At 41.0% G+C, this 13028-nt stretch overlaps 1 protein-coding gene across 1 annotated transcript in view; it reads right to left on the reverse strand.

Annotated features, from left to right (window-relative positions):
- Positions 1-236: 236 nt before the first annotated feature.
- The window catches only part of antxr1d (ANTXR cell adhesion molecule 1d), a 111302-nt gene continuing 98510 nt past the window's right edge, over positions 237-13028 (reverse strand). Inside the window, exon 18 of the mRNA XM_041176171.1 lies at positions 237-4504. Within this exon, the coding sequence (XP_041032105.1) occupies positions 4268-4504 (237 nt within the window). The 3' untranslated portion in view covers positions 237-4267. The remainder of the gene's footprint in view (positions 4505-13028) is intronic.

Raw genomic sequence — 13028 nt, forward strand, 5'->3', positions numbered from 1 at the left:
AGAATAGGAAATTGAATCTGATTAAAAAACACAAGCATAATTATAGTGCTTCAAGTATTGTCATTTTCAATATAATTATGTTTTAGTGTTAATCTTTGCAGCTTCAGGTTTATATTGCAGGAATAAAGTTTTGCCCTTAAGATTTAGTACAATTCCTGTAATAAAACAAAACTGCGACCCAAGGAGACAATCATTTTGCCAAACATGCGTTCGATCACAACAATAAAAGTTAGTAATTTTATGTAAAAGAATTGCAGTTTATTAGTGATATTAACATTACAGACAAAAGGGAAAAGTACATGGTTATCATCAAGTATGCACAAGTAATTATAATAGTTTGATGTCAATGCTCATGAAAACAGATTGAAACATAATTTTGGCATTTTAGTAACAAAAGTTTTTTTTCGTACAGTGGTAAAATTTATATACTGTAGACATAACATAGGAGGTCTTGTGGTGCAATGGGTAGTGTCCCTGTCTCTGAGCCAGAAGCTCTGGGTTCAAGTCCCACTCCACGACAAGGAAGGTGTGTTCATAACATGGCCAAACAGGTAGAGTATCAACCTGAAAATTCTTCCAACACACACCAATTACAGATGGTAAGAGTGGGAGAGATTCCTGGTCAGCCATGTGATGGAAAGAAAGTTAGAGCCTCTACCCATCATGATCCATGGCTCCAGGCTGCAATGTGCATGTAAAGGTGCATGTTGCCACAACTCAGACTCCCTGAGTGAGCTGTAGCACACCACCACCCAGATATAACATATATTCTACAATCTAGAGTTTATTAGTGAGGATCCTCAAACATGTTGAAAGTATTACAGATTTGTATTTTTTCTGATACATTTGCAATTGCATGTTCTATGCACCTTAAAGTGATCTGTACCATAAATGTGACAAAACTAACACATTGCTTGAATGAATTTTAAAACAACAGCATGTTTAAAAAAAACAGAAAATGTTTGAAATACACAGCAAGGTCATCAATCGAAAGGTCCCACCCAAAATATTTACATATCTTTCCTTTCTGATGCAGACCGACCTGTTGTGTATTTCCAACATTCTCGAGTTTTAGTTCTGATTTCCAATTGCTTTATTTCATTCTTTTCCAGAAAACCTATACGTTGTTATTTAAAAATAATAAAAAAATACAGTCTACTGTGTTGATACATTGGATTCATGATAGGGTAGTTTAATTCTTTCAAGTCCTGATCCCAAAGTGACAATTCTGTCAACATTATGAAGACTTACATCAATAAAAAATTAGGAAACAAAGCTAATGTTAGAAAAAAAGTGGAAAGGGTTTGTTTGTCAAATAGTTACTTACAGCATGTAACAACTTTAAGAAGTTCTAACTAATAAAATCCCACAAACAGTTGACCAGCACAGGTCAGATTTAGTGTTTGTTCTTTGTTGTATATGGTAATGTCTTCCCTTTACAGAAATTGCTGATTGTATACTTCCTAATTTAAAACTGTGACAGAAAATTGGGCTTTAATGAAAGAAAATAAACTACTATTAGGCAAAATCATTTAAAATTTTTGTTAACCATTTCCCAAAGCAAGCCCCAGCGGTGCAGGCTGCCACTGCTCATTAGACACAATAACCTCTCAAGAGCCCAGTGCAACCTTGCACAATGTTGATGCAGGGTAGTGTGGATTGCTTGAATTTCTTTTGTGGGTTTAAATTGAACCTAACTAATCATATTCACTATCATACTAAAACAGTGTTGTTATTTTAATTCCTTTGGACCATATTTAGAAAACGTAAATCTGGAGTTAAGGTAGAGATTAGTCAAATTAATAGTGAATCCCTGTTTTCGACATGATGATTCTATTAAGCTGTGCAATTATGCCAATGACATGTTGGTGCATTTCACATTGCCTTCCTAGAATTGTAATTCAATTTAAGTTTACACAGCTTGTTCACTTGTTCATCAAATTATGCCTCCAGTCCATTCGTCAGGTAGCTGATGCCAAACAAGATTACAAGTCATTAATAGTTAGTTAATAAGAGAGAGTTAAGTATAGTTGTTATGTATAACATGTTAACAAAGCAAAATATCCATCTACTACTCAAGCTCAATGATGCTTGCTCTATTATTTACTACTGCATGCATCTAGCATCTCAAAGATTTAGTGGCCACCTTTACTCAGATTCAAGTACCTACACCTAGACCACAGTTTAGTAAATTAATACATTTAACTGTCCTGCAGTAAAACTTGATTTTTTTCTCTAATATCACAAAACCTTACAATATTTTCTTTACCAGTATGGGATTTATGTATCTCATCTGTTTATAAAACACTACAGTAGACATTGTTATGCATCACCAAAAAGTACCTGTGCCCTGAAGCAAAAAGTACAATCTAATTTGTAAGGAATAAAGTAGATAACCAGAATTATATAATTTGATGTGGTCTGGAAAAGGATCTGGCCTCTTAATATTTACACTGAAATAACTATAAAGTGCTTAACATCCAGCAGGCAAGCATTTCCAAAACCGAATAAAGCTCTTAAATGTTTTCTATGAGCTATTATCTGCAGTTAAAACTATTATGCAGATCTTGGCATAAAGAACATCCTGCTGTTTGGTAGCTAGCTAATAAATTGTATAAGAAGAGCAAGTTCAACTATACATGTTTGAAGAACAGAATAACTTGGGTCACAACCTGCACACAACTCAACAAAGTCCCTCTGCAACATTTTAAAATTCAAGGCTAGCAAGAACGATGCCTAGATTAGGACCATTGTTTAGGCAGAGCACAGTTTAGGGTCACTAACCCTATACAAAAGAGCTCAAGTATCACTAAAATCACAGCTCAAAGTTCTGTGAATTAATCAATTACGAGGTCAATCATTGTCAAATAGCATCAAGCAGCAACTTTATAGAGTTGTCTCACAGGTCAACCAGCCTTTGGCTTTAATTACATTAATTATGTATGAGAGCCTCTTCACTAGCTGTGGTTTCATTTCGTTAGAAAATTTATCTTTAACTATAAAAATTAAACAAGAACCTTGTTACCTTGGTGCTGATGGTCAATGCTATCATCTCGCATTCTGAAGTATATGGTAAATATGAAGAATAAAATCATGTAATTAAGTTTGTAAAATACTATTCTGAAATAGAAATCCTGACCTGGAATTTCCTGCGTATTTGCACCCAGAGACATGCACAACCATAGCATATAGCAAATAAGCAGCCTAAAAGATTATGGAATTTTGGGTGTAAGTGAGCTGTGTGCCTATGTACAATACACCCAAAACTCCATCTTTTACAACAAATTATTGAATTTATGAAAGCATCTCTGCTCATACATAATAATACTGCTCTTGCCTCCAAGTTAAAAGCCTGATGTGTGGGTTTCCTTTAGTTCCACTTGCTCAGAGGTTTTCTTCAAATTATGACCAGATTTTCAGGCGCAGCAAGAAATTAAGTCACTTTTCAGGTGCTTAATTGTGATTTTGTTTGGGGCTTTAAAAAAAAATATTCTCACTGAGACCTGCTCTGTATTTTTGTTTCTTTGACTGGATTTTCATGACATCACTGTAAGCGACATTACAAACGGAAAAGCTTTCCCAATTACAGGTTCTTAAATATGTTGTAACTAATCTGCACGAATGATGGTTAAATGAGTTGAAACATTAACTTCTAGTTAAAAGAAAGAATATATGGCGCGGTACTCAATTAGTGCTCATTTGACATAATGACATTGGCAGAGAATTTGGATGCAATCTGATGTTGGCAAAACAGTTCGGAAATGGGCATAATTTCAGGTGCTACCTCTGGGTTGTGTGACCACAGGAAATTCAAGGCCCCAACGATGATCAAAACAATCAGTATCACCATCAACAGAATGCATACTTGAGCATCAAAAGTAGGTGTTAGTGATTTTTAAATATTGATCTTTAAACAATTCTTTTAACCTTCAAAAACAATGCAAATTCTGACCTATGTATTAAATTTTCACAAGATAAAAATGCAGGGTTTATTATAACTTGAAATCAAGCTTATAATTATCCAGAATTCAAACATATGGATAGTACATTAGGTGGACACGATATTATCATCAACTCCAGAGAGAGGTTCTACTGATTTGGGTTTTCCAGATGGAAACTTGCTGCACAGCAACAGATTTTACCCTTTCAAGGAAGCCCATAAATTCAATAAATATTTGGTTTGAAGTCCAGTAGTATTCTCCTTTTTGGCCTTGTCTTTTCTTTCTTCTTCGCAATGTTCTTTTTACCAACATAAATCCTAGGGAGGTCAGGTTCTTACCGCAGGGCGAGGGGGAGGTCGTGAAGGAGGGGGTGCACGAGATGGCGGTGGTCCAGGAGGTGGACTCCTCACACTTGACTTGGCTGATAAAGCAGGAGGGCTGGGAAGTTCACGGGTTAAAGGAATATATTCGTTGTTAAGTGGTGGCATGTGAGAAGCAGGAGCATTGCATGAAGGAGATGGAGTTTCATTTTCTTTTACTCTGGTGAAGTTTATGCAGCGGCCCTAGTTGGAAAAGAGAAATAACAAAATTACAATCTGTACGTGTTTGTTCCTGCACTTTAGACGAAGGTGACCTATGGAAAAATGGTTCACAGCAGTGGAATTTGTATTTTCTTCACAACGCATTTATTTGCAACTACTTTTGTTTATGTATCAGCTCACTAACAGCAAGGTTTAGCTTTGAGTTAATTTGTTCTTCTGGATAGCATATTGGTTTAGTTCCTTTTTTGATTTTTTTGTCCCTAAATACCAACAATTTGTTTATACATACACAATATTTAGTATAAAAGAGACATGTTAATCTCCACAATGCAAAAACCTAAATTGACAAATGTAGATGATGCAACAAATCACAAAAATAAATCTGGACTATTGATAACCATTGTCTAAACTCCGAGGATAATGAAAATCTTCAAGAACAACAACTTGCAATCATATAGCACCTGTAACATCATAAAACATCCCAAGGCATTTTATGAGCATTGTCAAACAAAAGTTGATAGTGAACTATATCAGGAAATATTAGGCCAAATGACCATAAGGTTGGTCAAACACGTAGCTTTAAGGAGCTTCTTAAAGGAGGAAAGAAAGCTACAGAGGCAGATAGATTAAGGGAGGGGATTCCAGGGCTTAGGACCTTGACAATTGAAGGCATGGCCATCAATGGTGGAATGATTAAACTCAGGAATGGTCAAGAAGCCAGAATTGGAGAAGCATAAGAGATCTCAGGATACAGGAGGTTACAGGGATAGGAAGGGGAGGCTGTGGAGAGATTTGAAAACAAGGATGACAGTTTTAGGATCAGGGCTGAACTGGGAGCCAAGGTAGGTCACATGGATGATGGGTGAGCACTCAGTTCCCTGCCCTTAATAAGCTCACAATTTCAATTTTGTGTGAGGATTTTTTTCTGTTTTTGACCATCTTTTGTTCTATCAATGCAAACACAAACTGCTAGTATGCTCCATGATCTTAATTAATTATGTTTGTACCAAAAGGACAAATAATTATGACGGAATAATTCTTCAGTCATGCTATCTACCGTCTGTTACAGGGAATCAATATTTTCTTTAAAAACCCTGCAATAAAGCAGTACCAGCTGTGATCTCATTATTCTTCAGACTTAATAATTAGATTTTTCACTGGCAATTGTCCTTTGTAGCAGCATAAGTTGGGAGACAAGTATAGAACAAACCATTCCCTCATCCACAGAGATTTTTATTTTTGTGGTGACTATCTGTGGCATAAGAAGCACCAATCTCAAATAGGCTGATGCTTCCTTTAAATACTCACTCTGGTGCAGGGATATCCTACATGTCATACTCTGAAGTTCAGGAATGTAGGACTTCTAAAGGATGCATGTGTGACAATTGTTGGCTTTTAATGTCTCTAACATCATTACTGGTAGCTGTCAGAGATACTTGGAAGAGGAGGACCTATGAAAGGATGTCAGGCAAGTCTGGCACTCAAGAAGCTTGACACCGTCTAAGACAAAGCAGCCCGCTTGATTGGCATCACATTCACAAACATTCATTCCCTTCACCACCAACGCACAGTAGCAGCAGTGTGTACCATCTACAAGATGCACTGCAGAAATTCACCAAGGCTCCTTCGACAGCACCTTCCAAACCCACGACTACTACCATGTAGAAGGACAAGGGCAGCAGATAGATGGGAACACCATCACCTGGAAGTTCCCCTCCAAGTCACTCACCATCCTGACTTGGAAATATATTGCCGTTCCTTCACTGTCGCTGGGTCAAAATCCTGGAACTCCCTTCCTAACAGCACTGTGGGTGTACCTACACCACATGGACTGCAGCGGTTCAAGAAGGCAGCTCACCACCACTTTCTCAACGGCAATTAGGGATGGGGAATAAATGCTGGCCCAGCCAGCGAAGCTCAGATCCCGAGAATGAATAAAGAAGACTGTGAATGTTTCTCTGAGCCGACCCATTGTGTACCTGACCTAACACTAACCTTACCCTTAATACTCACATCCCCATCTGTAGACAGAGGTAGCTAGAAGCTGCTTTAGCAGATAATTGATGCACCCAGGGGCTCCTCTTTCCAAAGGAAGCTGGCACAATAGATCTGATGGCACCACTGAGGTATGTGAATGTCTGACTAGCCGTATGCTTCCTCAAAAATGTCATCAGTTGCCTGACATCAAGCTTGCAGTGAAACTGTATGAAAGACAATATGCCAAGGTGATCAGGGCAAAAGGTTTTGTGAAAGGGGTATTGTGTTTGACTGAATAATTAGAGTTGTTTGAGGATAAAAGGGAACCTGTGGATGTGCTGTACTTAGATTTCCAGAAGGCATCTGACAAGGTGCCTCATCAAAGGTTACTACACAAAGTAAGAGCTCATGGTGTAGGGGCAACATATTAGCATGGATAGAAGATTGGTTAGCAAACAGGAAATAGAGAGTATGCATAAATAGGTCATTTTCAGGTTGACAAGATGTAATGAGTGGAGTGCTACAGGTTACAGTGCTGGGCCCTCAACTATTTACAGTCTGTATCAATGATTTGGATGAAGGGACCAAATGTATAATTACTAAATTTGCTGATGACACAAAAATAGGTGGGAAATTAAGTTGTGGAGAGGGCATAAGGGATCTGCTAAGGGATAAAGACGGGTTAAGTGAACAGGCAAAAATTTGGCAGATGGAGAAAAATGTGAACTTGTCCATTTTGGCAGGAAGAACAGAAAAACGGCATATGATCTAAATGCAAAGAGATTGCAGAACTCTCTGGAGAGGGTAGAACCGTCTTAGATTTTTACTAATTGCATTAGCGAGCGGGCAAAATGCAATAGCTGCTTTTTACGATGTATTGTCCCACACCTGCTGTATCAATTATGCATTCCCGGGAAACATGCTGTTTCCATGGCAGGTGGAATTTGCCTGCCATTCATAACCTTGCTGCTTCATCACACCCGGCTGCCATATTTAAAGTCCAGCTGCATGCACACCTCTCAGTGCTTCCAGCCCGCGACTGCTGCAAAGAAGACATGGCCCCGAAAGGCAAAATGACTGCAGCCCCCAGGTTTAATGACGTGTCCCTCCAGCGCCTTTTGGAGGCAGTGGAGACTTGCCATGATGTCCTCTACTCCCACTCTGGCCGCTGAATGGGCAGAAACCTTACTAATCTGGCTTGGCAGGTGGTGGCAGCGATGGTCAGCGCCAATACCTTGCAAAAGGGGACAGCCATCCAGTGTTGCTACAAAGTGAATGGCCTCATCCATTCCACCAAGGTAATTCACTCTACTCATCATTCTCAACTCTCACACTCACAAACCCATAACACATCCACAGGGATCTCACAGCTCAAGGGACAACACCACTAACTCTCATACACACCCTCACATTTCTATCAGGCTCATACACTCTCGAGCTCGTGTCCTCAACCTGTCCATGGCGCCACTCACCACCCAAACATTCCATGCAGTGCTATGTTTCTTGCTCACGCTCTCTCTGTTTTCATGCAGGAGAAGCCTGTTCACATCAGCAGGGAGAGGTCCCAGACCAGGGGTGGAGTGGCCCACATTAGGCTCCACACTCACTTTGAGGAGCATGCCATCGCACTGACTGGTAAGGACATGGACTGTGCCTGCAGTGACAGTGAGGTCGGCGGTGAACACCCTCATAAGGATCCTGCAGCACATCATCCCTCCCTTAACACAAATATGAGTGCTCTCACTCCTGCTTTTGACTCTGTTGCCATGCACTACTTATCTCTACTTTGGTTCACAAGGAGCTCTGCCAAGTGACCGATACCTTCAGCCAGCCAGTCCCTCAGCTCCATCCACGTCCTCATCTCCAGCCAAGAGGGCACCTCCTCCAGTGAAGAGGTGGAAATAAGCAGCTTGGAAGACCCATCACAGCGCTTACTCACACGCTCCACCAGTGTAGAGACACACATGCTTGGTGGGACCCAGATCTAGAGCAGGCTCGGGCTCACAACCTGGTCACCGCATGAACACATGTCCGCAGCAGCAGGAGGCAGGTTCATGTGAACTCCCCGGCACTCAGAAGACTTCTGGTAATCAGGCATCTGTGAGGTCCGAGTCAGATGACGAGCCCCTAGATTTGGCCTTCCAACTTATCCTGGAAAGTCAGCAGAAGGTGTGGGAATATCATGTAGAACTGGTGGAAACCTTCAACAGAGTGGGATGTGAGTTGGAGCACTGAGTCCACTTCCTCTCTGATGAAGTGGTGCCCACATGCACGTGTATGGAAGTCTCCATGGGAAGGATGGCGAATGTCATTGAGAGCCCGGTCCAACAAAATGTGGAGATGTGTGCAGACCTGCACTCTATCGCAGGAGCCATGGGTGAGTTCCTGCAGTGGCAATGCGAGAGGGAAGCGGGACATCTCGACGTGCTGCCAGGTGCTCCTTCCCCTCAAGAAGTCAGGCTGGGGTCCCCCAGGCACCTGAAAGGAGCAGCAGCTGGACACTTCAGGGTCAACCACACAGGAATCTCAGAGGCTGTCCCTTCCCTCCGAGAACCTGTGCTTGTGAGCCCCTCAACCTTGTCCTCTGTCAAAGGGAGCAGCTGACCAATGAGTGATTCTGGAGGGGAAGTGTGTTTGTGGTAGGGTCTTTCCGAGCCTTGTGTAAGCAGTCTCCCATGCAGGTGGATCCTTCATGTATCATACTCACCTCAATATCATGAACATTTTCAATGCTGTCTGCTGGAGTTCGCTTTCAGTTGTCCATCTGAGCTGACCGGCCTCTCTGTTCACCCAATGATCACACTACCATGCAGCAACTGATCTCGCCCACCACGATTGTCATTTCACTTTCGATTTGGACAGCATGGTCTGGATTCGCAATTTCGTCAGCTCCCCTGTCTTTTCTCCTCCTCAGTCACCCATTTCATTTCCTCCATTACAGTTGACCCCCCGGTATCACCTTCCACCTAATCTCCATGACCTACCAGCCACAACCCTTTTCCTTCAGTAATGTCCAGGTGAAGGTGCACCTTCCTTCCCTAAAAGAACACCCCCATCCTCATTCACCTCCTCCTTCCCAACCCCAGGGTCCGTGTCTGACTCCGAGTCCCCACCAAACACAGGAGGGATGGGGATCCGGGGGGCTGGAGAAGGGGTCTGGAGTAGGGGATGTCCAGGTGAACGTGCAAGGGAGGGGTCTGATGGGTCCAGACTGCCTCCTGTGGAGCAAACTGAGGGTGGGCGTGGTATGAGGAAATGGTGAAAATGACTGAGGGTAAAGTGAGGTGGTGAGGGGTTGACGGTAGCAGTAGTGCGATGGCATACCTCTCAAATTGAGTGAGGGGCCTAATGTGGCCCCCGGTCTGGGACCACTCCCTGCTGTAGTGAGCCAGCTTCTCCTGCATGAAAACAGGTGGAAAGAGTGTGAACAGGACACATGGCACTGCGTGAGATGTTTGTGTGGTGAGCAGAAGCGTGGACAGGATGCGGACGTGAGCTCCAGAGGATATGAGTCTGAAGGAAATGTGACGGTGTGGGTGGCGGTTAGCGGTGTTGTTCCTGTGGATGTGTGATTGGTTTGGGAATGAGAGAGTTGAGAGTGATAAGGCCGTTGACTTACCCTGGCTAAACGGATGAGAGAATTCATCGTCTTCCTGCACTGGATAACTGACCTCCTCTGTGCTCCAGTGGTGCTGTCTGCAGCTGCCACCGCCTCTCAGGCTGGACTGGTGACTCTGGTCAACCTCCTGTGGCCAGAGCAGGGGTAGAGGACATCGCGACGGCCTTCCACTATGTCCAGAGAAAATTCACTAAATTTGGGGGCTGCCGACTTCTTTGCTTTTGGGGCCATCGATTGCCTGCAGCAGTCCTGGTCTGGATTCGCTCTGGTGCACTTTAAATATTGTGCCCAGAGTGTTTCTGTGAATGCATTATTAATGCGGCAGGATGCGCCGGGAATGGGACTATACAGTGTAAAAACAGGTCACTGCAAGCAACGGGTGAAAATATTTTTTCCTGCTCATTACTGCACTTAGTGCAAATTTAGGATGATTCCAGCCCCTACTGGTGTAGCTGCCCCCTTTTTATTTCTGAGATCAACCCATATAGCCTCATTTGATGATTAATTTAGTATATTATCCCTCCTCACAGCTGTAATTGATTCTTTAACCATTAATGCTACACCCCACCTTTTTTTAGCTCCCTCTCCTGCCTGAAAACCCTATACCTAAGGATGTTGAGCTACCATTTTTGTCCCTCTTTAAGCAAGTTTCCGTTATAGCAATGATATCATGCTGCCATGTGTCTATCTGTGCCCTCAGCTCATCGACTTTGTTTGCTATGCTCCTTGCATTTAAATAAATACCTTTTAACATTGCCAAATTCCTGTGCTATAAACCTTTTAACCTTTGCTTCTTCTGTCTTTCAGAGTCACTCACTAATTTTCTGTCTCCTGTTCCCTGCTCTGAATTTGTCCAATCTGAATCTGCCCTCAGGTTCCCATCCCCCTGCCAATCTAGTTTAAACCCTTGCCAACAACACTAGCAAATCTCTCTGCAAGGATATTCCTCTCTCGCTCCTAGGCAGTGTGCTGAAGGCTGAATTAAACTGTGTCAGGAAAAAAATGCTATTCATTGGTAGTATGCAACTTGAGTATGAAGTTTGTTGAATTTTATTAAAACTCAAAAGACAATTGTAATCAACACGTTGGTCAGTAGGAATATTATTACAATGAACATTTAACATGGATAGGTGGTCAGTAATGCCTGTGGTGTGTGAACATGCAATGATGTATCCTGGAATCAGAAATATTTAGTGGATCTATGTTCCTATACACTATACCCATATCAATGACTTTCTAGGTAAATAGAGAGAAAAATTACCACCAGTACAAGTGATACACCTTGATGCTCTGAAATCCAATTTGAAAATAATCTCTTATATCTGTCCATATTTAATTAACAAAATGAGAAATACAATATGGCTGATCAGTGTACTTCCCCAGTACGCTGCAAGAATACAAACAGCATTGCACTTTTTCATTATCTACAATTGTAAATGCTAACTTAAAAATTACAAACACACACAGGATACAAACTTGTCCAACAAGTTGTTCAAACACTGCAGAAAAGATCAGCAAAGAAAAAATAATTTCAATCTGGTTTGAAGATCTGATTCTGCTCCCCAAAGTCTCTTTTACCTTGTACATCAAATTCATGAGCTGCTTGTTTACATGTTTCCACACAAATAAAATATTTGGCAGCAAATACCGTACTTCAAAGTTAAATACGTTCTATTCCCCTTAGTGACAGCTTCATTTGGGACTTTTATTTGCAACAACCTGATATTTGTCTAGAACTTAGAATTTATTCAGACCTCTTTTTCTGCCTGCTAAGTGACTGTTCTTGGTTCACCCTGTATTAACCTAATCCTCATTTATTGCTTGTGGGTTTTGATCTGCTAGGGTATCATTATATTACAATCAACAGGAGCAATGATGCAATACCATAACACTGCTGATTTAAATTGTGTTTGACTATGTACTTGAACTTGTTATTTGTTATTAATTGTTACCTGCATTAATATGGTGTGAATGAAAACGGAAAATGTTGCAAAAAGCAGATCAGTCAGCATTTGTAAAAAGAAAAAAATGGGTTATGACATTTCTAGTATTTTCTTTTTATCAAGTGCTAATGGTCTGTACTTCCAGAATTTTCACTTTTTAATTTTAAATTTGGATCAACTTACGTCAGTGTGACGTGTCCTGGCTTAAATGAGGATAAAGTACGTGACTGGAATCTTTGTACAATATGACAGTAAAAAATAAATGTGCATGCTTGATTTGGGTCAGACTTGATGCACAACCTTTTTCTGATATGAAAATATGCATGTGTATTAACATTATTAAATGGAAACACAAGTTTATTCTGATATTACAGCATATACAAAAAATTTCAGTAAAACTCCCAAATGAAGCCGATTTTAATTTGACCCCTTTCAATCGGAATGGAGGTGCAACCATGTAAATATTTACATACGGGTACATATGTAACTCAGAGTCACTCAGCGAGAGTTTAATTTCAAATAATTGCACCTCACAGTGTTTATATTTTAATTAAAACAACAGTTAAAAATAACTGTGTAACACGTTAAATGTTCCTTTGGGCAATCCGCTGATTAAAGAATATAACCATGGTTCCAAAGTGTCTGTGCTCATTTCATGCTATGTTAATCAAACACAAAAATACTCAGTAGTAAAAAAAAATCATAGCTAACCCATCACTGGTATACAATCAAGTAAGAAACCATGAATCTGTTCAAATTACTCTCACTCCAGTTAAAGTGAGAAGGGCCGTCAAAGTGCTGCCAGTTCCTGCCACGCGCTTTGATTACTTGTCAGACAAACAGATGGAGAGTTTAAAGGCCACGAGCCATTTTGTGACAGAAAAGATTCCCTTCTTTGTTTGGCACACTCTTAGGTCTTTGCAAATGAGGAAAAGGAATGCCCTTCTGCTTTAACTGCAATCAACAGTTTTGTTGCTTCTGCACTAAAGCAAATTACATCATGTCT

The sequence above is a fragment of the Carcharodon carcharias genome, chromosome 28, assembly GCF_017639515.1.
Source record: "Carcharodon carcharias isolate sCarCar2 chromosome 28, sCarCar2.pri, whole genome shotgun sequence".
NCBI classification, from domain to species: Eukaryota; Metazoa; Chordata; class Chondrichthyes; order Lamniformes; family Lamnidae; genus Carcharodon; species Carcharodon carcharias.